Source organism: Hoplias malabaricus, chromosome Y, assembly GCF_029633855.1.
Source record: "Hoplias malabaricus isolate fHopMal1 chromosome Y, fHopMal1.hap1, whole genome shotgun sequence".
Lineage (NCBI taxonomy): Eukaryota > Metazoa > Chordata > Actinopteri > Characiformes > Erythrinidae > Hoplias > Hoplias malabaricus.
The window spans coordinates 56,571,379-56,597,247 of NC_089820.1; the positions used below are offsets into that span (position 1 = coordinate 56,571,379).

Consider the following 25,869-nt stretch of genomic DNA (forward strand, 5'->3'; position numbering starts at 1 on the left):
AGGAGTGTGGTGTGTTCTCCCTGTGTCTGCGTGGGTTTCCTCTGGGTGACTGTCTGTGAGGAGTGTGGTGTGTTCTCTCTGTGTCCGCGTGGGTTTCCTCCGGGTGACTGTCTGTGAGGAGTGTGGTGTGTTCTCCCTGTGTCTGCGTGGGTTTCCTCTGGGTGACTGTCTGTGAGGAGTGTGGTGTGTTCTCTCTGTGTCCGCGTGGGTTTCCTCCGGGTGACTGTCTGTGAGGAGTGTGGTGTGTTCTCTCTGTGTCCGCGTGGGTTTCCTCCGGGTGACTGTCTGTGAGGAGTGTGGTGTGTTCTCTCTGTGTCTGTGTGGGTTTCCTCCGGGTGACTGTCTGTGAGGAGTGTGGTGTGTTCTCCTTGTGTCTGCGTGGGTTTCCTCTGGGTGACTGTCTGTGAGGAGTGTGGTGTGTTCTCTCTGTGTGCGCGTGGGTTTCCTCCGGGTGACTGTCTGTGAGGAGTGTGGTGTGTTCTCTCTGTGTCCGCGTGGGTTTCCTCCGGGTGACTGTCTGTGAGGAGTGTGGTGTGTTCTCTCTGTGTCTGCGTGGGTTTCCTCCGGGTGCTCCGGTTTCCTCCCACAGTCAAAAAATACACGTTGGTAGGTGGTTTGGCGACTCAAAAGTGTCCGTAGGTGTGAGTGTGTGTGTTGCCCTGTGAAGGACTGGCGCCCCCTCCAGGGTGTATTCCCGCCTGAATGAATGAATGTGGGAGACGCTCTCACCCAGAGTTTCTTACAGTTTTTAATCACGTATCAGATGAAGGTGAATGTAGTGTTAAGAGCTTTGATGATGGACTCTAACTGTAGAGTCAGGGAGTTGCCAGAGATCAGTGATGTTACCCACTGCAGTAAACTATCATCCATAAACTAAAGCCACTTGAGTTCATAACGTTATTAAGTCACGATTGGCCGTGCTTATCCTCATCCTGTATGCATCCTTTGATCCGGAGGCCCTCTGTGCTGCTGGCTATGGGTAGCACTCAAGTATTTTAGCCATGTGTGACACCTGGGACAGCTTAGATTCCCTGCACAGATGCCTGAGGCAATACTCACCCCATTCCCAGTCTGCCGGGAAGTCGCAAAGCTCCGGTCCTAAGGGGAAGGTACCATTTCCATGGGAATACTGCAGACTGAAAGGCCACTCACTGGAGCTGAATGCCTGCAGGCCTGGTCTCTTTGATAGCCAGAGATGGCGGCCAGCAGCTGTTCCCAGATGCTTTTTCTTGATGCCGTTTGTCCAGTGCCGTAATCCTGCTGCGGAAAGAGCAGGCCAGCACCCAGGGACCGTGAAATCACGGACAAATCGGTCCATAGTGCAGCCAGTGTTGAGTTCACGCTCGTTGGAAACAATCACTCGGGCCAGCTGGAGGGTGTCCGATTCATGGGTAAAATCTCTTCCTCCTCACTGACCCTCCCCAGGCTTAAAAGCGGTGCCAGAAATCAGGGAATAGTCAATATGCTGCAGACAGCTGAACCGTGACATACACGTGACGTTCCAGTGCTGTGCAAAAGTCAGAGACCACTTTTTGTTTGTTTCGTTTCACCTTTAAACCGACAAGTTGTTCACTTTCAGAGAATGGTTCTTAGATTTGACATAATTCACTTTAATGTGGGGGGGGGGTGTCAAAGGAGATGGTGGAGTTTCCAGAGGTAGAGATAAAATAAAAAAAATGATTAGAAATGCAGATAGTATCAGATGGTACCACTTTAAAATAAGACTAAAGTTATGTAGGTTTATAAATGGTTTTAAAACCTGTTTATTACGTGATTATTAATTAGGTTGTAAACACATTAAAAGGTCATTAAAAATCATTTGTAACACAGAGAAAGGAGGTGCGACAGTGACCTCTTTTTACTGAAAATGTCAGAGAACTTACTGAAAATTTCAAGATAAAGATGAAGAGACGTATAAAAAGACACTTTATTAAATGGTTAAACATATTAACAAATATGTGCTGAATCTGACGGGGTTAATGTCGACTGATGGAGCAACCCTCTCTCACACTCACTCGTGATATAGTCACATTTATAGGAGACTGTAGTCGCATATTTTCGACATTTTATGCGACAGTATCACAATCATAAGTGTGTGGGTAATTACCATAAAAACACTCATATCAGTGCCCCGAGTTATACAACAGTAACACAACAACTCCTCCTCGATAAGGCGTCTTTACCATCTGTTAATACCACTGTCTTATTTTTATTTATGGAAAATATAACGTTACTACACGGTGGCGCAGCTGGGAGTGTCGCAGTCACACAGCTCCAGGGGCCTGGAGGTTGTGGGTTCGATTCCCGTTCCGGGTGACTGTCTGTGAGGAGTGTGGTGTGTTCTCCCTGTGTCTGCGTGGGTTTCCTCCGGGTGACTGTCTGTGAGGAGTGTGGTGTGTTCTCCCTGTGTCTGCGTGGGTTTCCTCTGGGTGACTGTCTGTGAGGAGTGTGGTGTGTTCTCCCTGTGTCTATGTGGGCTTCCTCTAGGTGACTGTCTGTGAGGAGTGTGGTGTGTTCTCGCTGTGTCTGCGTGGGTTTCCTCCGGGTGACTGTCTGTGAGGAGTGTGGTGTGTTCTCGCTGTGTCTGCGTGGGTTTCCTCCGGGTGACTGTCTGTGAGGAGTGTGGTGTGTTCTCCCTGTGTCTGTGTGGGCTTCCTCTGGGTGACTGTCTGTGAGGAGTGTGGTGTGTTCTCCCTGTGTCTGCATGGGTTTTCTCCGGGTGACTGTCTGTGAGGAGTGTGGTGTGTTCTCCCTGTGTCTGCGTGGGTTTCCTCCGGGTGACTGTCTGTGAGGAGTGTGGTGTGTTCTCCCTGTGTCTGCGTGGGTTTCCTCCGGGTGACTGTCTGTGAGGAGTGTGGTGTGTTCTCCCTGTGTCTGCGTGGGTTTCCTCCGGGTGACTGTCTGTGAGGAGTGTGGTGTGTTCTCTCTGTGTCTGCGTGGGTTTCCTCCGGGTGACTGTCTGTGAGGAGTGTGGTGTGTTCTCTCTGTGTCTGCGTGGGTTTCCTCCGGGTGACTGTCTGTGAGGAGTGTGGTGTGTTCTCTCTGTGTCTGCGTGGGTTTCCTCCGGGTAACTGTCTGTGAGGAGTGTGGTGTGTTCTCTCTGTGTCTGCGTGGGTTTCCTCCGGGTGCTCCGGTTTCTTCCCACGGTCCAAAAATACACTTTGGTGGGTGGATTGGCAACTCAAAAGTGTAGGTGTGAGTGTGTGAGTGAATGTGTGAGTGTGTGTTGCCATGTGAAGGACTGGCGCCCCCTCCAGGGTATATTCCTTACTAGCACCCAGTGATATTGTCGCATAAAATGTCGAAAATATGTGATTACAGTCTCCTATAAATGTGACTATATCACGAGTGTGTGAGACCGATGGAGACAAATGAGGTCAGTATCCGGCAAGATCTGAGGTTTAACAGTAGATGGATGTAAATTCACTATTTGTCATACAACCGGTCACTGCCCTTTCTATCTATGTGTTATTACTGATTATTAAATCTATTAATGTTTAACAACATGATTAATAACTATAAATAAATATATTTTAAAGCATTTATTAAACCTTTATAAGTGTAGTCTTATTCTAAAGTGGTTCCCCGATAGTGGAACTTGATTCAAAATCTGGTCCCGATCTATCGCTATGAGAACAGCTCAACACTATGGGTCTGCAAGGATGTGGAGCTGTCAGGAAGGGGTGGAGCCCAAATTTAATTCAAGATTAATTAGATGCATGTGACCAAAATAAAATAGCGAATAAAGTCGTGTGAGAGCGAGTGGTGGGAGCTCTGTCGGTTGTGAACTATGGCGTCTGTTACTATTTTCTCTTCAAAACTGTTGGACGGGACACTCCCCACTAGAGATAATAATGGAGATTAGACATCTGCTGCAGGGAAACATGGACACGGTCTAAAATTAGGAGTGCTGCTGTAACAAAAGCACGACTGCTATATGCGCTTTAAAGGAATGGGGGACCAGAGTGACCTCCAACACAACGAGGTTCTGACTGGGTCCTGGAAGAAGCAAAAGGAATGGAGAGAGAGAGAGAGAGAGAGAGAGAGAGCCCCTCTCTGACCCCTTCACCTCACACTGTCCACCTGGCATTTTTAACTGACCCCACTCTGGTCAACACACGTAGGGATGAATAATCACAAATACACAGCAGATCTTCAGCCAAACAGGAGCAATTCAGGGTCTGTGTGAGCTACATGTTCCTAGCAGTAAATACTGCATTTTTGTTTGTTTGTTTGTTTGTTTGTTTGTTTGTTTTTAAGAGAGAGGAAATAAACAAGTAAACATTCTTGCCACTACTGAGGACTTTGGCACTTTTTCATGAGGGAACACAGTTCTGTATTTTTATAAAACATCTCTAACCTGCTTTGGTCAAAATACCACAAAGATCAAAACTTGTCTTAACAGCTCCTGTTCCTTTAAATGATAATGAGCCGCTCGCTGTTCACCCCGACCCCGAGCGCACAGCAGTGAGGAGCGAGGAGCAGAAGCTCTGGTTTTTAGCCGTTTTCACTCTGTTCTCTTTCTTCTCTGTTGTTTTCCTCAGTGCTCTTATTTCTCGGCACTCGTTGTGTCTGTTTAGTTGCGTTTAACCTCGTATTTGCGCTCGCACATAAACGTCCTGCGCTGTGATTGGATAGCCACAGATGAGGGGGCGGGACAACTGTGAAGGGCCTAGACTAAATTACTTGTTTTAATTTCATGTTTTCTGACCTAGGCATCCCACAAAAAACGGTCTGGGTTGTTTTGTTTCACAGTGTGTGGGTTGGAAGGCTGTAGATATACACATTAATGTGCGCATGCTCTGAGGAAGGGAGTTTTTCATGACATTTCCCCTTTAAGAAGATGCCACTTAAACCTAGTCCCTTGAAGGGAATTGCCATGAGTCTACAGTGAATCATTTCACTTTAAACCACTCACAACTCACAACTGATTTACAAAAGAACTATATCCTGAGACGGGTGGCTCCCAACATCCCGTGTTGTATTTTGTCTGATTAACAGTGTTGAGACACCATTTGGCATGAATTTCCAGATTGGACACAGCTATAACCCCCTGAGAACATTAATTTAATCAACACTCTCCCAGTCTCCGCTCCAGAAATGAAGCAGAATCACAGTCCATTAGTCGTGCCCCACCCCCCCGCAGCAGAACCACCTTTGGTATGGGCCAGTTGACCCTGACACATGTGCCTTCTTCGGAATGTCTTACTCTAGTAAAAGTGGGGCTAAAAGGGGTTAAATGCAAGACAAGAAGAGTGAGCAGCCAGGCGTGTTCATATGCTCTGGACGAATTCCAAAAGCCTAATTAAGCTCACATATGCTCGGGGATTCATGATGGGCTCCAGATCATTGTCATTTGAGCTATTTAAGCTATGATACTTAGAGGATGCGCGCTTGGAGCATGGAGGCAATATGTGATGAGGAGAAGGTTAAAAGTGTTTTGGGCGATGGTGCTGGAGTAGCGCTGTACTGAATTATTTGGTGCTTTCCCTGCTCTAACACAGGCGATCCAAATCATCAGCTGGTCAAAATACCACAAGGATCAAACACAACAGAAGCATTCCTCCACTATCTAAACAGCCCTGTTTAGAACGGCTAGTTTCAGCGCCTGTTCCTTTAAATGATAATGAGCCGCTCGCTGTTCACCCCAACCCCGAGCGCACAGCAGTGAGGAGCTCTGGTTTTTAGCTGTTTTCGCTCTGTTCTCTTTCTTCGTTTTCTCCGTTTTCACTCACTGCTCTGTTTGTTTTTCTCCATTTAATCTCGTCATTGCACTTTCACATAAACACAGGTCCAGCGCAGTGATTGGAGAGACTCTGACAAGGGGGCGGGGCACTTCTAAACTCGCTTTGTTTGTGTTTGTCTCCAGCATAACTCATGTCGTGATCAGGCACTCAAGCTAAGAGTAATCCTCATACATGTGAACATGAAACTGATTGCCGCTGAACTAAATCAAGGAACTTCTTCCGCTTCCTGTGAGTGCCCTGGGACAGTGACCGTCTCTGCCACGTCTGGGATTAGAGCCAGCGCATTCTGAAAGCGCTCCACTGTGCCGTGTGAGAGGTTTTCATTCACAGGATCCTGTGTCACAAGGAAGGCGTCTGTGAGACTGAAATGTTGGCGTGCATAAGAAGTTGGTACTGCCCTCACTGGGGGGCATCAGCAATTGGGTCAAAGCAGCCAGAGGTCAGTCAAGCAAAGGTGCTGCCATTCGCTCCATGAGGAGCGCAGTTGTTTTCAGAGGAGCCAATCAGAAGTCAGTTTCTTACACTGTGGTGATTTATGCGGCTTTCAAGTGGTCTTGGTTTTATGGGAAATATGAGGCGCCACTTTAATAAGGCCCCTCCTGCATTCGGATGACCGTACGTCCTCGTTTTCCTGGACAGGTCCTCTTTTTTTCAATGTGATCGATCAATTTCACGTTGATGTCATGGTTCACTTCTACAGTCAACACACATTTACTGTGTGTGTGGATGTACAGGGTGGGCCATTTATATGGAAACACCTTAATAAAATAGGAATGGTTGGTGATATTAACTTCCTGTTTGTGGCACATTAGTATATGGCAGGTGGAAAACTTTTCAAGATAGGTGGTGACCATGGCGGCCATTTAGAAGTCGGACATTTTGGATCCAACTTTTGTTTTTTCAATGGGAAGAGGGTCATGTGACACATCAAACTCATTGGGAATTTCACAAGAAAAACAATGGTGTGCTTGGTTTTACCATAACTTGGATTGGTCGTCGTGGGCCAGTTGAATGGTCCCCAAGGTCTTAGACTTTTATCTTTGGGGTCATCTGAAGGCAATCGTTTATGCTGTGAAGATACGAGAAACCTGAAACTATGGATACTGGAAGCCTGTGCTAGCATTTCTCCTGCGGTGTTGCTATCAGTGTGTGAAGAGTTGGAGAAGAGGGTTGCATTGACAATCCAACACAATGGGCAACACTTTGAACACATTTTATAAGTGGTCAGAAACTTGTAAATAACTCATGAACGAATAAAGTTACGTTAAAACCAAGCACACCATTGTTTTTCTTGTGAAATTCCCAATAAGTTTGATGTGTCACATGACCCTCTTCCCATTGAAAAAACAAAAGTTGGATCCAAGATGGCCGACTTCAAAATGGCCACCATGGTCACCACCTATCTTGAAAAGTTTCCCCCCTCTCATATACTAATGTACCACAAACAGGAAGTTAATATCACTGACCATTCCCACTTTATTAAGGTGTATCCATATAAATGACCACCCTGTACACAGCTTTAAATACGTCTTTCCCAGTGCCACTACTGGTCTAAACAAACCTGCTTCTACATTTACCACTGGTCACTTTAATTACATACTGAATATGGAACTAACAGCTGAGTCACCAAACAAAGACCTTTCTCCCCACTCACATTGCCACACTACATTTAAAATTCCTGTCTGATGTAAGTTAATGTTTATATAAATACTGTATTTTTATTTTTGTTTTGTATGTACTGTATATTTACTACTGTGAGGGGCTCTGTACCTAAGAAACACATTAAACTGGTGCAAATAAAGAGGGCAGGAAGATTGTGTCGTTTGTTGATACTCTCTTCGGGTCAGACATAGTCAGACAGAGGGGCTTTTTTCAGCACTCTGTCACATTAGTTGATTAGCACTTCCCAAGGTAAATATTCACACTCCTTTCTAACTATACACAACCTTCTCTTTACACTCTCTCTCTCTCTCTCTCTCTCTCTCTCTCTCTCTCTCTCTCTCTCTCTCTCTCTCTCACTCTCTCTGGTGTCTGATGGTTTATAACAGCACTGACAGTCTGTGTTTGCTGTTGAACACTTCCAGGGTGAAATATTCCTAGCCTTCATTTACAGACAAGCAAACTATCCTTGGACTCACGTCTGAGAGGAAAGGCACCTTCTGAGCTTCATTGCCACATAACCAGACGTCTGAGTGTGAGTGACTGGGTGAGTGTGTGAGACTGTCCACAGGTGTGTGTGTGTGTGAGTGACTGGGTGAGTGTGTGAGTGACTGGGTGAGTGTGTGAGACTGTCCACAGGTGTGTGTGTGTGTGTGTGAGTGACTGGGTGAGTGTATGAGTGACTGGGTGAGTGTGTGAGACTGTCCACAGGTGTGTGTGTGTGTGAGTGACTGGGTGAGTGTGTGAGTGACTGGGTGAGTGTGTGAGACTGTCCACAGGTGTGTGTGTGTGTGAGTGACTGGGTGAGTGTGTGAGACTGTCCACAGGTGTGTGTGTGTGTGTGTGAGTGACTGGGTGAGTGTGTGAGTGACTGGGTGAGTGTGTGAGACTGTCCACAGGTGTGTGTGTGTGTGTGAGTGACTGGGTGAGTGTGTGAGTGACTGGGTGAGTGTGTTAGTGACTGGATGAGTGTGTTAGTGACTGGGTGAGTGTGTGAGTGACTGGGTGAGTGTGTTAGTGACTGGATGAGTGTGTTAGTGACTGGGTGAGTGTGTGAGACTGTCCACAGGTGTGTGTGTGTGTGTGTGAGTGACTGGGTGAGTGTGTGAGACTGTCCACAGGTGTGTGTGTGTGTGTGTGTGAGTGACTGGGTGAGTGTGTGAGTGACTGGGTGAGTGTGTGAGTGACTGGGTGAGTGTGTTAGTGACTGGGTGAGTGTGTGAGTGACTGGGTGAGTGTGTGAGTGACTGGGTGAGTGTGTGAGTGACTGGGTGAGTGTGTTAGTGACTGGATGAGTGTGTTAGTGACTGGGTGAGTGTGTTAGTGACTGGGTGAGTGTGTGAGTGACTGGGTGAGTGTGTTAGTGACTGGATGAGTGTGTGAGTGACTGGGTGAGTGTGTTAAAAAAAAATTAAAAGACTTTAAAGAATTTGCGTCTGTTCGTTTCTCTACTAATTTCATTTCCCATCACACCACTTTGCATTAGGACCCCATTTGGAAGTCCTCTTTAAAACCCACCCAAAAACCAAAAGAGAAAGACCACCCCCCCTCCAACCATCTCCCTCCCCCACCCCGAACCTCACCTACAACTGTTCAAACACTGCAGCTGGTCACAGGGTCAGACCACAGGCAGCAAACTGTCAGAGAAACATGCTCCACAAAGCACTAAAACTTGAGGGAAGTGAGCAAATGTGGGCCCTAACACAGCATGGATAATTGATAAGAATGCAAAGTAACTAATATCTAAACTGTTAAAGTCATCAGCGGACCACCACTGAGCCCCACCATGGAGCCCCCGCCTGGACCACAGACAGGGACAGCGTTTATATTTGTATTTGCCACAAAATAGAGTTTAAAATGATAGTAAAGATAATTGATTAAATGAGATCATCCTATTATTAATCATTAATAAGAAGATTATGATTCCTCTGCATCAGAGATTTAGATGAATTTATATCAAAATGAAACGTGTGCATCTTTCTGAAGTTTAAATACTGAGGTGTCCAGCTGTTTATATTAAACTCCTGTCACGTATCTGTCACGGGAAGCGTCTGGGTCTGAGGCGTGAGTGTGTGTGGGAGTCTAGGTGTTTGTGAGCGCCGCAGTGGGGAGGAATGCAGGTTGAGCTAAGATTAGTCAGCTCTAACTCCTCCAGCGAGTGTCTGACATTGGTGTCATTCTGAAGGGCTGCTCTACAGCGTGCCGTAGTGCCATCAGCACCTCCAACACCAGCAGCTCCAAACATTTCACTCAGCCAGCTCATGCACAGCAGTGCTGTATACATTTTGTCTGGAACTGAATTAGGACAGAGTTCCTGATTCCAGCTGGAATTTACCGCCTGGTATTAAAGCTGCACCATGTAACTTGTGGATTTGGAGACCTCTCTGGTGAACATGCGTAACTGCACACAACATCCATGTATGGTTCTTTATAGATCCTGTGGCCAGGAGGAAGAATCTAATGAACCTGCTGGTTGTGGATAAATGAGAAGTGTCCACTGAGGTGTGTGTGTGTGTGTTTGTATGTGTGTGTGTGTGTGTGTGTGTGTGTGTGTGTGTGTGTGTGTGTGTGTGTGTGTGATCTATAGCAGCTGTGTGTGTATATTTTTTAAGAGCTGTGTGAGTGACATTAATACACAAAGACGTAAAACATAGTCCAAAACTCCCTACACCCTCCCTCATGCCTGACTATGTAAGTTTTCATAGTGTGACTCACAGTGGGGCACACACACACACACATACTTCACGTAACTTTAACCTCAGTAACAAAACAGAAAACGTTTAGGTCTCAGGACAGTTTTTAAAACACAAAAAACACACATGAAACCACACACACACACACCATATTTGAGTGTGTCTTTATCTCATGCCTCAGTACCTCAGATACTTCTTTCAGTTTCACTAATCAATGTTAATAGACAGAGATGAGTCTCTGAGTAACTGAGTAACTGTGGACTGTTTCTACTGAAGTTTTAAAGGGAAAATGGTCACACCACGTAACGAGCAGCTGCTGTTTCCAAACGGAGTAAAACAAATCCCATTTTTCCTGACAGAAGAGTGACAGTATCCTATAATTCCTGCTTTATTCTCCTCGCAGCAGGTGAAGATGCGGAGTGTCTGTGGGAGTGTGTGTGCGGTTCAGTTGCGTGTAGTTGATTCAGAGTTTGACCTGTGAACTCTGTCAGGTGCTGTGTGGGACTGAATGGAGTGTGTGTGTGTGTGTGTGTGTGTGTGTGTGTGTGTGTCAGTGTGGCAAGCCGTGGGCGGAGAAAACTGAGCTCATTCCTCCAGAAGACAGCTGTGCCAAGTGTGCCGAACGTGCATATGATTGTGTGTGTGTGTGTGTGAATGCATGCGTGGGTGGTTGGAAGGAAATATACGTGACTGCATAGACACAAGTGTGCTGGATACAACATTAACAGCAGTGTGGAGCTGAGGGAAACCGCCAGCTGCAGCTGAATATTGACGTTCAGAACAGTGCACTGAGTCTCTTAAGGATTTCTCAGTGCATTAATGCAGCGTTCATATTTCTGATCTGTAATTGCTCTGAAATGAGACACAAAGGGATGCCCAATGGTCATAACTCTGTACTTTCTGATTCCCAGGGTTTTCAGGCACATTTTCTGAGCACACAGTACCATGGGAAAGAGGCTGATCACTGTGTGAATTTTCTATATGTAATGTTTCAGTGCACCTTGAATAAACATTATCAATATTACATATAATCACTGTAAGATCCAATTCTCATATCTCCAAAAACACTACTGTACAAGAGAAGGAAACCTCTTCCTTAACATTGTGTAAGATAATCTGACAGCACGGAAACCTAAGTCATTTTGAAACATTGTGTTTTGGCAGATTGTCAAGTGAAAATGGTAAATCATTCATTCATTGTCTGTAAACCTTATCCAGTTCAGGGCGGCGGTGGGTCCAGTCACCCGGAGGAAACCCATGCAGTCACCGAGAGAACACACCACACTCCTCACAGACAGTCACCCGGAGGAAACCCACGCAGTCACAGAGAGAACACACCACACTCCTCACAGACAGTCACCCGGAGGAAACCCACGCAGACACAGGGAGAACACACCACACTCCTCACAGACAGTCACCGGGAGGAAACCCACGCAGACACAGGGAGAACGCACCACACTCCTCACAGACAGTCACCCGGAGGAAACCCACGCAGTCACAAAGAGAACACACCACACTCCTCACAGACAGTCACCCGGAGGAAACCCACGCAGTCACAGAGAGAACACACCACACTCCTCACAGACAGTCACCCGGAGGAAACCCACGCAGACACAGGGAGAACACACCACACTCCTCACAGACAGTCACCGGGAGGAAACCCACGCAGACACAGGGAGAACGCACCACACTCCTCACAGACAGTCACCCGGAGGAAACCCACGCAGACACAGAGAGAACACACCACACGCCTCACAGACAGTCACCCGGAGGAAACCCACGCAGACACAGGGAGAACACACCACACTCGTCAAAGACAGGCACCCGGAGGAAACCCACGCAGACACAGAGAGAACACACCACACTCCTCACAGACAGTCACCCGGAGGAAACCCACGCAGACACAGGGAGAACACACCACACTCCTCAAAGACAGGCACCCGGAGGAAACCCACGCAGACACAGAGAGAACACACCACACTCCTCACAGACAGTCACCCGGAGGAAACCCATGCAGACACAGAGAGAACACACCACACTCCTCACCGACAGTCACCCGGAGGAAACCCACGCAGACACAAAGAGAACACACCACACTCCTCACCGACAGTCACCCGGAGGAAACCCACGCAGACACAGGGAGAACACACCACTCTCCTCGCTGACAGTAACCCGGAGGAAACCCACGCAGACACAGAGAGAACACACCACACTCCTCACCGACAGTCACCCGGAGGAAACCCACGCAGACACAGGGAGAACACACCACACTCCTCACAGACAGTCACCCGGAGGAAACCCGCCCAGACACAGGGAGAACACACCACACTCCTCACCGACAGTCACCCGGAGGAAACCCACGCAGACACAGGGAGAACACACCACACTCCTCACAGACAGTCACCCGGAGGAAACCCGCCCAGACACAGGGAGAACGCACCACACTCCTCACAGACAGTCACCCGGAGGAAACCCACGCAGACACAGAGAGAACACACCACACTCCTCACAGACAGTCACCCGGAGGAAACCCGCCCAGACACAGGGAGAACACACCACACTCCTCACAGACAGTCACCCGGAGGAAACCCGCCCAGACACAGGGAGAACGCACCACACTCCTCACAGACAGTCACCCGGAGGAAACCCACGCAGACACAGAGAGAACACACCACACTCCTCACAGACAGTCACCCGGAGGAAACCCGCCCAGACACAGGGAGAACACACCACACTCCTCACAGACAGTCACCCGGAGGAAACCCGCCCAGACACAGGGAGAACGCACCACACTCCTCACAGACAGTCACCCGGAGGAAACCCACGCAGACACAGGGAGAACACACCACACTCCTCACAGACAGTCACCCGGAGGAAACCCGCCCAGACACAGGGAGAACACACCACACTCCTCACAGACAGTCACCCAGAGGAAACCCACGCAGACACAGGGAGAAAACACCACACTCCTCACAGACAGTCACCCAGAGGAAACCCACGCAGACACAGGGAGAAAACACCACACTCCTCACAGACAGTCACCCAGAGGAAACCCACGCAGACACAGGGAGAACACACCACACTCCTCACAGACAGTCACCCAGAGGAAACCCACGCAGACACAGGGAGAAAACACCACACTCCTCACAGACAGTCACCCAGAGGAAACCCACGCAGACACAGGGAGAACACACCACACTCCTCACAGACAGTCACCCGGAGGAAACCAACGCAGACACAGGGAGAACACACCACACTCCTCACACACAGTCACCCGGAGGAAACCCACGCAGACACAGGGAGAACACACCACACTCCTCACAGACAGTCACCCGGAGGAAACCCACGCAGACACAGGGAGAACACACCACACTCCTCACAGACAGTCACCCGGAGGAAACCCACGCAGACACAGGGAGAACACACCACACTCCTCACAGACAGTCACCCGGAGTGGGAATCGAACCCACAACCTCCAGGTCCCTGGAGCTGTGACTGCGACACCTACCTGCTGGCAAATCATATAATAAATAATTAAATAACAAATAAATAAATAACGTCAATATATTACTGATTTTTAAAATATTGTTTGAATTATTTGAATGCACTTATTATAATTTATATAAGTTAATTATAATAAATTCATTATAATTAATTATCATACGTATTGTGAGTGTAAATGACATGTTCAGTGCATTCAAAATATAATAGAAAGGTTTCAGAGGCACTGTTTTCTGCTGTGTTTTATTGGTGTGTAATTGTGTTTAACAGATTATGAAGAAGTGTAAACCCCTCATTAACTGTGGTTAATGTAAACCTGTAAATGCCCTGCAGGTCCTGAGCAGCTCCGAGCTGAGCCCAAACGGCCTGAACCCAGCCGTGCTGTTTCCATGGCAACAGAGAAGTCCAGGTTTGGGCCGAGTAAAGAGGGACTGGATCATCCCCCCCATCAGGGTCTCGGAAAACAGCAAACAGGTCCCTGAGTACCTGGTCCAGGTGAATCATTCAGGTTCAGATACACTCCCAAGATACATTTACACAAGAAAACCTACAGGTGTCAGTAATGATGAGGACTTTACTAATAAGAAATAAACAAAATATTTGTGTGAATTTGCATATTATGTAAATTATGCATGGTTATGAATTATGCACAATATTCAAATTAACTAAAAACCAAAGTGGGTGGAGCTTATAGGATCTTGATGGTTGAGGGTCTGACCTGAGGAATTCTGTCTCAAACTCAACGTGTTTCGCTTGGTTATAGCGCCACCATCAGGCCGATTGAGCTGATTCCTTGCACCTGAGTAGCAGGAAGGTTTACTACCTGTTGACCAAGTATCAAGTCTGTAGGCCGTACGGTTTGGGCTGCCCATCGCGTTTCGTCAGAGAAGAAGAAGAAAAAGAAAAAGAAAAAGAAGAAGAAGAAAAAGAAGAAGAAAAAAAAGAAAAAGAAAAAGAAGAAGAAAAAGAAAAAGAAAAAGAAGAAGAAGAAAAAGAAGAAGAAAAAAGAAAAAGAAGAAGAAGAAAAAGAAGAAAAAGAAGAAGAAGAAAAAGAAGAAGAAAAAGAAGAAGAAGAAGAAGAAGAAGAAATAGAAGAAGAAGAAGAAGAAGAAGAAGAAATAGAAGAAGAAGAAGAAGAAAAAAAGAAAAAGAAGAAGAAGAAGAAGAAGAAGAAGAAGAAGAAGAAATAGAAGAAGAAGAAGAAGAAGAAGAAGAAATAGAAGAAGAAGAAGAAGAAAAAAAGAAAAAGAAGAAGAAAAAGAAGAAGAAGAAGAAGAAGAAGAAGAAGAAGAAGAAGAAGAAAAAGAAGAAGAAGAAAAAAGAAAAAGAAGAAGAAGAAAAAGAAGAAAAAGAAGAAGAAGAAAAAGAAGAAGAAAAAGAAGAAGAAGAAATAGAAGAAGAAGAAGAAAAAAAGAAAAAGAAGAAGAAAAAGAAAAAGAAGAAGAAGAAGAAAAAGAAGAAGAAGAAGAAGAAGAAGAAAAAAGAAAAAGAAGAAGAAGAAAAAGAAGAAAAAGAAGAAGAAGAAAAAGAAGAAGAAAAAGAAGAAGAAGAAATAGAAGAAGAAGAAGAAAAAAAGAAAAAGAAGAAGAAAAAGAAAAAGAAGAAGAAGAAGAAAAAGAAGAAGAAGAAGAAGAAGAAGAAATAGAAGAAGAAGAAGAAGAAAAAAGAAAAAGAAGAAGAAAAAGAAGAAGAAGAAAAAGAAGAAGAAAAAGAAGAAGAAGAAGAAAAAGAAGAAGAAGAAACAATAAAACAATAATTGTACACTAATAATACAATTCTTCTTCTTTTTCTTCTTTGTCTATTTTCGGCTTCTTTATTTTAATAAAAGAGAAGAGATTTGAAAAACTTCATGTTCATAAAGAAAATAAAACATGAAACTTCTGACGTGGGCGGCACGGTGGATTGGAGACTCAAAAGTGTCCGTAGGTGTGAGTGTGTGAGTGTGTGTGTTGCCCTGTGAAGGACTGGTGCCCCCTCCAGGGTGTATTCCCGCCTTGCGCCCAATGATTCCAGGTAGGTTCTGGACCCACCGCGACCCTGAACTGTATAAGGGTTACAGACAATGAATGAATGAATGAATGAATGAACTTCTGATGTGGTGCCTTAACCCTTTTGGAAAGCTGTGGAGAGTAATGCTGTTGGTGTGATGTTTGTTAATAAAGCCTTTAGAGGGCAGCAGTGAGTGATGTTTGTTTATTTGAGCTCAGGTTGTTTCTGTCCTCAGCTGAAGGACAGCTAAGAAACATGACACACCTAATTAATCAAACAAATTAAACTGTAAATAGATTGATGTAATGACCACGTGATAAATGTATGTCCGTATCGACACGTGTCTACATCTGTGCTGCTTCCTAATGAGCTGCTGAGCATGTGTTTTTAACGCTCTCCACACTTCTCCTCGCAGATTAAATCAGACAAGATTTTCACCGGGGAGGTGATCTACAAGCTGGAGGGCCCCGGGGTCAACCAGGAGCCCAAAGACTTCTTCGAAATTGATGATAAAACAGGATGGATCAAGAGCAAGGTGCCCCTGGACCGAGAGAAGTACAAGAGCTTCACGGTGAGTCGAGGGCCGTAAATATCCGGATGGCCCTCTGAGCTGTCCTCTTGTAAAAGCGTGTGTGATGCAGCAGCCGTGTGTTAGCAGCTGTTTCACGGTGTGTGTGCTGAGTGTTTTAGATGGAAACAACACGCTGCAGATGCTGCACAGCCCTTACAGAGACCTTCAGCCAGTGAAGAGTTGAATAAGGATCTGAATCGTTTGTTTAACTCATGAATAACTGGACATCCCTGGTCTAACGACACGCTTTGTTTAGAAAGACCCCACTATTTTTTAATACATAACCTTGACAAAGCCTTGGCTGAGCATTTCCACGGTCAGTCCCTGAGCTCTCCGCTCTACAGTCTCCCTGTGCAACAGAACTGAAATCTCCTCTGATTTCTGAGAAACGTTGAATGAGCAAAGTCAATCTCTGCTGACCCCTAGAGCAGGGAGTCTGAAATTACTCCCATCCCCTGAAACTTAACGCCAAACCACAACTGATGGAGCTGACATCTGGCTCGAACCCAGAGTCCAGTCTGTGATGTCCCGGCTGAAACACAGGGAGGTTTTGCTGTGCTTAAGTGGAGATAGACGTGGGGACAGAACAGAACAGAAATTAGTTACTAGGGCGATGACCGCAAACATAGAATAAATGTATCATAATCTTTGCATCGGCCACATTTATATTTTTTGTTTTGCCGTGGCCTAATGGTTAGAGAAGAGGGCTTAGGGCTGAAAGCTCATTGGTTCAATTCTCATGAGCAGCTGGAAAATTGGGGACAGTGGCAGTGAAGGAACAGCACTGTCCTCCTCCCTCAGTCCACAGCTTGAGCAAGGCACCAAACCTATAGTTATTTTCACAGTAGGTCTGGAGCCTACCCAGGTGCACGGCAGGAATACACCCTGGAGGGGGCGCTAGTCCTTCACAGGGCGACATTCACTCACACATTCACTCACACACCTACGGACACTTTTGAGTCTCCAATCCACCTACCAACGTGTGTTTTTGGAGCGTGGGAGGAAACCGGAGCACCCAGAGGAAACCCACGCAGACACAGGGAGAACACACCACACTCCTCACAGACAGTCACCCGGAGGAAACCCACACAGACACAGGGAGAACACACCACACTCCTCACAGACAGTCACCCGGAGGAAACCCACACAGACACAGGGAGAACACACCACACTCCTCACAGACAGTCACTCGGAGCGGGAATCGAACCCACAACCTCCAGGCCCCTGGACCTGTGTGACTACCTGTGTCTACCTGTGTGACTGCGACACTACCCTATTTCCATGAATTAGTTTACACCTGTTATATGTGTTTGTTTTCAGCTCAAAGCCTTTGCACTGTCCCCCAGTGGAGAACGATTGGAGAACCCAACCACCATCGAGATTTATGTTCTGGATCAGAACGACAACAGGCCCAGCTTTATCCAGGAGGAGTTCATCGGCGCCGTGCCGGAATTCTCCATCCCGGGTAAAAACAAAAACGCAAAACAGTAAAAGTGCAGTGAATGAAGCATAAATGTGACAGAAGAAGGAACTTAGTTTACGGAAAATGAACGAATGAATGAATGTACCTTTGGAAGTTTGTTTGTAAAGAAGCTCATGAACTTCTCACAGACTGTAGGCTTATTAACCCCTTCATTATCCTGGCTGTGTTGCGTGCCCAGGTACCTCGGTTCTGACCGTCTCAGCGGTGGATGCCGACGACCCATCCACAGATAACGCAATGCTGAGCTACACCATCGTGGCGCAGGAGAGTTTCCCCCCCTTCAGCATCAACAAGACCATGTTCGGCATCAACAACGAGACGGGGGTCATCTACACACGAGACGTGGGACTGGACCGAGACGTACGTTCAATTAATAATATTTATGACAGTAATAAATGTTACTAATGTTTTTAAATATTTAGTACTTACAACCATTTTAAATGTTAATAAATATTTGTGTAATGTCTCAGTTAATCATAACGTAACGGTAGAAATCTGCATTTTTCATTCTCCTCCAGGTGGTGCAGTCCTTCCGACTGACGCTGCAGGTGGCTGACATGTCCGGACAGGGTCTGACCAGCAGCGGCCGAGCCACCATCCACATCACAGACATCAACAACCACGCCCCTCAGATTCAGCCCACAGTGGTATTTATCCTGAGGGAAATCATGTCCAACATAGGAGTTAACACACACACACACACACATACAAACACACAAACACACATAAATACACACACATATATATATACACACACACACACAAACACACACAAATACACACAAATACACACACACACACATAAATACACTCACACACACACATACACACACACACATAAATACACACACACACACACACACATACACACACACAAATACACTCACACACACACACACACACACACACATAAATACACACACACACACACACACACACATAAATACACACACACACACACACATAAATATACACACATATACACACACACATAAATACACACACACACACGCAGTAGCAGCAGCAGTTGCCTTATCATCATCATCATCATCATCATCACTGTCTATACATTTATTTGAACGTTTATGGATTAAAAGAAAGAATAAATAAACAGTTACATTAATTTAGAGGAGAGGAGAAAAGAGGAGAGAGGAGACCTGAATACGATTGTTTATAAATTGTCAGTGTATTTCTTGCCAGTGAAATTAAACTGAGACAGTATCTGTGGTGTTTTATTTCTGAGCGAACACAGTGTGAACCCCTGTCTCTCCCGTCTCTCTCCCGTGTCTCTCCCGTGTCTCACCTGTGTCTCACCTGGGTTACAGTACAACATGTTTGCGATGGAGAATAAAGTGGGAGTGGACATTGGCCGAGTGAACGGCACTGACAAAGACCAGAAGAATGGAGAGAACTGGAGGATCAGGTACTCCATCATCAGAGGAGACACTTCTGGAAACTTTGCCATCAGGACAGACCCCGTCACCAACCAGGGCATCGTCTACATAGTGAAGGTAAAGTAACCCTCACCGCACAGCAGCGGAAAACATAGAGGGAAGGTGTGATCAGAAATGTACTGTAACGTAATCACCCAGGGAGCAGTGTTGCCATCTACTGGTCAACTGTAAATCATCCACGACCAAACATTTGTGGACCTTTTTCGTTTCCGAAATTTGTGGTTTTTATCGGTAGTTTGTTGCTGTTTTCTCCATGAACAGCTGCTACTCTTCTGGCATGTTGAAATATTGCTGTGAGATTTTGATGGCAAACCTCGGGAGGAACCAAGGCTCACACTGGGGACCTACCCTCCTCTGGTCAATCTACCTTTAAATAATTGACAAAAAAGAAAGGACTCTGTACATCACATAGGTCTGCTGTTATACTCAAGTGTACAGATATAACCACAGTATATATAATGTTTATAATCCAATGATGATGAAGATATTATTATTATTATTATTAGTAGTAGTAGTGGTAGTTAAGAGTCCATGAATCGTTGGGCAGCTAGTCCAAGGCAAGTGGCGTTAGCTAGAGTGTGGGCAGCTAGTCTGAAGCTGGAAGCAGGAGGAAACCCACGCAGACACGGAGAACACACCACACTCCTCACAGACAGTCACCCGGAGGAAACCCACGCGGACACAGGGAGAACACACCACACTCCTCACAGACAGTCACCCAGAGGAAACCCGCGCAGACACAGAGAGAACACACCACACTCCTTACAGACAGTCACCCGGAGGAAACCCACGCAGACACAGAGAGAACACACCACACTCCTCACAGACAGTCACCCGGAGGAAACCCACGCAGACACAGAGAGAACACACCACACTCCTTACAGACAGTCACCCAGAGGAAACTCGCGCAGACACAGAGAGAACACACCACACTCGTCACAGACAGTCACCCGGAGGAAACCCACGCAGACACAGAGAGAACACACCACACTCCTCACAGACAGTCACCCGGAGGAAACCCACGCAGACACAGAGAGAACACACCACACTCCTCACAGACAGTCACCCGGAGGAAACCCACGCAGACACAGAGAGAACACACCACACTCCTCACAGACAGTCACCCAGAGGAAACCCGCGCAGACACAGAGAGAACACACCACACTCCTTACAGACAGTCACCCGGAGGAAACCCACGCAGACACAGAGAGAACACACCACACTCCTCACAGACAGTCACCCGGAGCAGGAATCGAACCCACAACCTCCAGGTCCTTGGAGCTGTGTGACTGCGACACCTACCTGTTGCGCCACCGTGCCGCCCATGATATGATCAATACAATACAATATGATCAATATGAGCCACCGAAAAATGATAAACCTCTTGGCTCTGTCTATACTCAGATAAAAATAGTAATCGCAAAAGTAAGTGCATTGAACTGACGGCAGCGCTCTGTAATGAGCGTCAGTCAGTGACACAGTTAAATATTCAATATCGGTTTTAAAATCATAATTTTTATTGAAACATTTTATATTGCGATATATATTGATATTGAATCATTGTCCAGCCCTAACGTGTGAACAGAACTAAAGAAGCCCTGAATTTGAAGCGGTGATTACCGTTCTAGTGAGAACGTTTTCTCTTAGTAGTTATTTTATGATATTTAAGGGACCACATCTGTCACGTAAAGCCTAAGTACATTTCCCACAATTCCCTCCTCTCTCACTCAGCCTCTGGACTACGAGTCTAAGTCTGAACATCGGCTGACGGTGAACGCGGAGAACGACGTTCCTCTGAGTATTAAAGCCCCGTATGAACAGACCAGCACAGCCACGGTCACCGTCCGCGTCCTGAACGAAAACGAGGCTCCACGTTTCCATAGAAACCCTATACAGGTGTCCTTTCCAGAATCCACTGCTGCAGGTACCATCCTGGCCTCAGACATCGCCCATGATCCTGACAACGCCAAGCTCAGGTACGAGCAGCTTCACAGATGAGCACCTCTCAGTCCTGATTGATGGGTTATATCAGTCTCTCTCTCTGCTATGAGACTGAGAATGAGTTTTTATTTAACGGAGAAGCCTCTGAGACCTCCCGACAGGACTCACCTTCCTCTGTTTAAACTCAGGTTTGAGATCACACATGATCCTGAGAAGTGGTTGGCGATTAACCGCGAGACCGGAGAGATATCAGCCAGAAAAAACTTCAACATCCGCTCACCGTACGTGAAGAAGAACAAATACACGGCGCTGGTCAAAGTCACTGACCTCGGTGAGTGTCCAGTACAGATTATTTCACATAGGTTTACTTCATATCCATTATGTATATTTGCACATGTGGATATATATGTGACATTGATGCTAACGTATTATTCTAATCGTTATATTAACATTCAAACACGTGTTCAGCCGTATGGGGTAGACCTGGTTTAAAGGTCTTTACTTATTCATTCATTCACTGTCTGAAAGCGGTCGCGGTGGGTCCAGAGCCTACCCAGAATCAATGGGCGCAAGGCGGGATCACGCCCTGGAGGGGGCGCCAGTCCTTCACAGGGCGACACACACTCACACATTCACTCACACGGACAGAGTGTGACAGAGACACCTCCTGCTGCTGCTTTAAATCAGTCCATATTTCCTATAGATTACTTAATGGCTACTACACAAAGAATTCTTTTGTAAATACTGTTGTGTTTATTCTATTGTCAAAAGACGCAGGACTGAAGTGTGAGTTCAGTTTAAATGGGTTATTCGTCGTGTGACTGTCCCTCTCTTCTCTCAGACGCCGGAGGTGTCTCAGCCACTGCGTCTCTGGAGATCTCCCTGTGGGAGACCAATGATTTCCCTCCGGTTCTGGTTCCTGTGAGTGGAATCGTGTGCAGTGAGTACAGAGAACCGGGTCGGCTAGGCCTGCTGCTGACCGCTGTGGACGAAGACCTCTCTCCCCATGCTGACCCCTTCAGCTTCTACGTGGCTGACACTGACATGGCTGCCAACTGGACCATCATTCCTCTCAATGGTAAACAAAAGAAACCTAGGCTCCGCACCTGTCCATAGGAACGTATACGTATCTGGGAATGGGGGGATGATATTGTGCCCAGTTTGTTTTTGTTTATGTTGTTTCTCATGTTCAGAAACCCATGCGGTGCTGCAGCCTCTGATAGACATAGATCGAGGCGAGTTCTCCGTCCCCATCACTGTGTCGGACTCTGGATCTCCTGCCCGCTCCTCCAACGCCCTGCTCAACGTCACCGTGTGTCCGTGCGACTCAGCCGGACACTGCAGGACCTACACAGCTGCGGCCATCTTCGGATCAAAAGTGGGCATCAGTTTCCTCGCCCTCATGATCATCGTGTCCTGCGCTGCTCTGCTGCTGAGTGAGTCATTGAAGAATCCATTACAGGAAAAGTCTACAGTTATTGTTTTGTTATATATTTGGCGTTAGATCAAAATAGGAAACCCATGCAGACACAGAGAGAACACAACACACTCCTCACAGACAGTCACCCAGAGGAAACCCACACAGACACAGGGAGAACACACCACACTCCTCACAGACAGTCACCCGGAGGAAACCCACGCAGACACAGGGAGAACACACCACACTCCTCACAGACAGTCACCCAGAGGAAACCCACACAGACACAGGGAGAACACACCACACTCCTCACAGACAGTCACCCGGAGGAAACCCACACAGACACAGAGAGAACACACCACACTCCTCACAGACGGTCATCCAGAGGAAACCCATGCAGACACAGAGAGAACACACAACACTCCTCACAGACAGTCACCCAAAGCATGACTCCAACCCACAACCTCCAGGTCCCTGGAGCTGTGTGACTGCGACACCTACATGCTGCACCACCATGTCGCCCCCAAATCCTACTTAGTGTTGCTTTAAATAATCACATATATAGTGCCAGTGTGTATTTATTTCGACTCTCCCCACTTCGCAGTGGGGCAGGTTAGAGCAGGACTACACACAGCACTCGTCCTGAACGGCTCGTATCCAAAGTGACTAATGTTACAAGTCTTTCACAATGACATATTTACAAAATACACCCCCTTTGTTAAACGCTGTGTGTGTTTGTGTGTGTTGTCCAGTCTTGCTTATCCTGGCTGTGGCTGTGAGGAGCTGCACCTCTCGAAGCATGAGGAAAGGAGGTGGTCTCCTGGTGGGAGAATCAGACGATGACGTGCGGGACAACGTCTTTAACTACGACGAGCAGGGAGGAGGGGAGGAGGACGAGGTGAGAGTGAAATCAGGCGCTGAGAGCACTGACGCTGGCATAGCATGACTGTCTAGGTTTTTAGATAAAAGTCAAACCAGAAACATTCATTCATTCATCTCTTGTAAACGCTTTATTCTGTTCAGGGTTGTTTTTGTGTCCAGATCAGGGTACCAGTCCATCACAGGGCATCACACACTCACACATTCACTCACACCTGTGGGCAATCCACCTACCAATGTTTGTGTTTGGACTGTATGAGGAACCCGGAGGAAACCCACGCAGACACAGGGAGAACACACCACACTCCTCACAGACAGTCACCCGGAGGAAACCCACGCAGACACAGGGAGAACACACCACACTCCTCACAGACAGTCACCTGAAGGAACCCCACGCAGACACAGAGAGACGCCCACATATTGTTCCTTTAACCCAGTTAAACACCTGTGTTTTGGTTATGAACCAAAATAAAAAGATGGAACATGTTGCAGAGATGGGTCAATGACTCATCTGTTTACCTGAGAGGGGAACTGAACCCAGATCAGCAGTGTTACCTGAGGCATTTCACCAATGACTGTGTGTGGCTAGTTTGGCGAGGAAATTAGGTCACACGTGACAGTGGTTTACTTGAGCCTCAAGTTGAGTAATGTCCAGTCAGAGCCATGTGGAGACAGAGAGGTCCAACTGAGCAGTGGACAGCAGCAGGTGGTGAGTGCTGAGCACAGGGCAAACGTGAGTCAAAGCCACGCTGAATTAACCGGGGGGATTCATCCAGACGACTACAGCCTGACAGACTGGGAACCTCTTTAACTTCCACCTCCGTATGAATTTTGTGTGTCAGATAAAAACGCAGACCCAATTTTAAAGGGCCTTTGTAGATCGAGCCCTTCTTTTTTCTGCATAATTCAGCAGAACCTTACATTTTCATCACACAGTACACAGCAGTCCAGCGATTCTGAGCTAAATCACTTCAGGGCATTGAACCAAGACACTGAATCACTAGAAAAGAATCGCTTCCAACTCCTCTGCTCTCTTCCAGGATGCCTTCAACATTGATCTTCTGAGGACCCCTGCAGACATGGCCCCTCCTCTGGAAGCCGTCGTCCCCCCAGGCTCTGGCCTTCCAAAATACAAACAGCCGCTTAGGAAAGACGCCCCCTATAACCTGCCCTCGCCGAGGCATCCACGGAAACGCCCCTCGAACCCCACCGACATCGAGGACTTCATCAATGATGTGAGTGAGATACAAGTGGCACAGACAACGCCAGCCAAACACTACACCCTACACTCTCAGACAAATTCACTCACACACACTCACCCAGTCACTCACACACTCACCCAGTCACTCACACCTGTGGACAGTTTCACACACTCACCCAGTCACTCACACACTCACTCACACCTGTGGACAGTTTCACACACTCACCCAGTCACTCACACACTCACCCAGTCACTCACACCTGTGGACAGATCACACACTCACCCAGTCACTCACACCTGTGGACAGATCACACACTCACCCAGTCACTCACACCTGTGGACAGTTTCACACACTCACCCAGTCACTCACACACTCACTCACACCTGTGGACAGTTTCACACACTCACCCAGTCACTCACACACTCACTCACACCTGTGGACAGTTTCACACACTCACCCAGTCACTCACAACTGTGGACAGTTTTACACACTCACCCAATCACTCACACCTGTGGACAGTTTCACCCAATCACCCAGTCACTCACACACTCACCCACACACTCACACCTGTGGACAGTTTCACACACTCACCCAGTCACTCAGACACTCACCCAGTCACTCACACCTGTGGAGAGTTTCACACACTAACCCAGTCACTCTCACACACACACACCTGTGGAGAGTTTCACACACTCACCCAGTCACTCTCACACACACACACCTGTGGACAGTTTCACACACTCACCCTGTCACTCACACACTCACCCACACACTCACACCTGTGGACAGTTTCACACACTCACCCAGTCACTCACACACTCACCCAGTCACTCACACCTGTGGAGAGTTTCACACACTCACCCAGTCACTCTCACACACACACACCTGTGGACAGTTTCACACACTCACCCTGTCACTCGCACAATTGTGGACAATTGTCCCCGAGTAGACACCACCCCCAAAACCTTTGCTATTTTATATGCTATTTCTCACATTCCCACTCACACACTCCACAAGGGGGCGATGTTGTCCATACCTCCCACTGCTAAAAAAAAATGAATTCAAACCAACATTCTGCCTTTGCTTCTACAGCAATTTCACAGCAATTTCTGTTCCATGTCTTTCCTCTCAGGGCCTGGATGTTGCCGATAACGACCCTAACGTGCCTCCGTACGACACGGCTCTGATCTTCGACTACGAAGGAGACGGTTCCGTGGCAGGAAGCCTGAGCTCCATCGCCTCCCTGGGCTCCGACGAGGACCAAGACTACGACTACCTCAACGACTGGGGGCCGAGATTCAAGAAACTGGCAAACATGTACGCCGCAGACTAG

The 25,869-nt window shown here is 47.0% G+C and overlaps 1 protein-coding gene across 1 annotated transcript; it reads left to right on the top strand.

Moving 5' to 3' along the window:
• Positions 1-1,001: 1,001 nt before the first annotated feature.
• On the top strand, positions 1,002-25,869 carry LOC136678471 (cadherin-15-like). The gene is made up of 14 exons (XM_066656524.1): positions 1,002-1,109; positions 13,934-14,095; positions 16,005-16,160; positions 17,481-17,625; positions 17,822-18,003; positions 18,162-18,290; positions 18,969-19,154; positions 20,829-21,073; positions 21,227-21,369; positions 21,880-22,116; positions 22,232-22,474; positions 23,208-23,353; positions 24,375-24,569; positions 25,669-25,869. The coding sequence occupies exons 1-14, from the start codon at positions 1,002-1,004 to the stop codon at positions 25,867-25,869; spliced, it is 2,478 nt and encodes an 825-aa protein (XP_066512621.1).

Bases quoted from the DNA above. Each gene is read 5' to 3' on its own strand.
- LOC136678471 (XM_066656524.1), top strand. From the start codon at position 1,002: ATGTGTGACACCTGGGACAGCTTAGATTCCCTGCACAGATGCCTGAGG. The intron at 19,155-20,828 runs GTAAAGTAACCC...TCTCTCACTCAG, and splicing joins GCATCGTCTACATAGTGAAG to CCTCTGGACTACGAGTCTAA. The intron at 21,074-21,226 runs GTACGAGCAGCT...GTTTAAACTCAG, and splicing joins CCTGACAACGCCAAGCTCAG to GTTTGAGATCACACATGATC.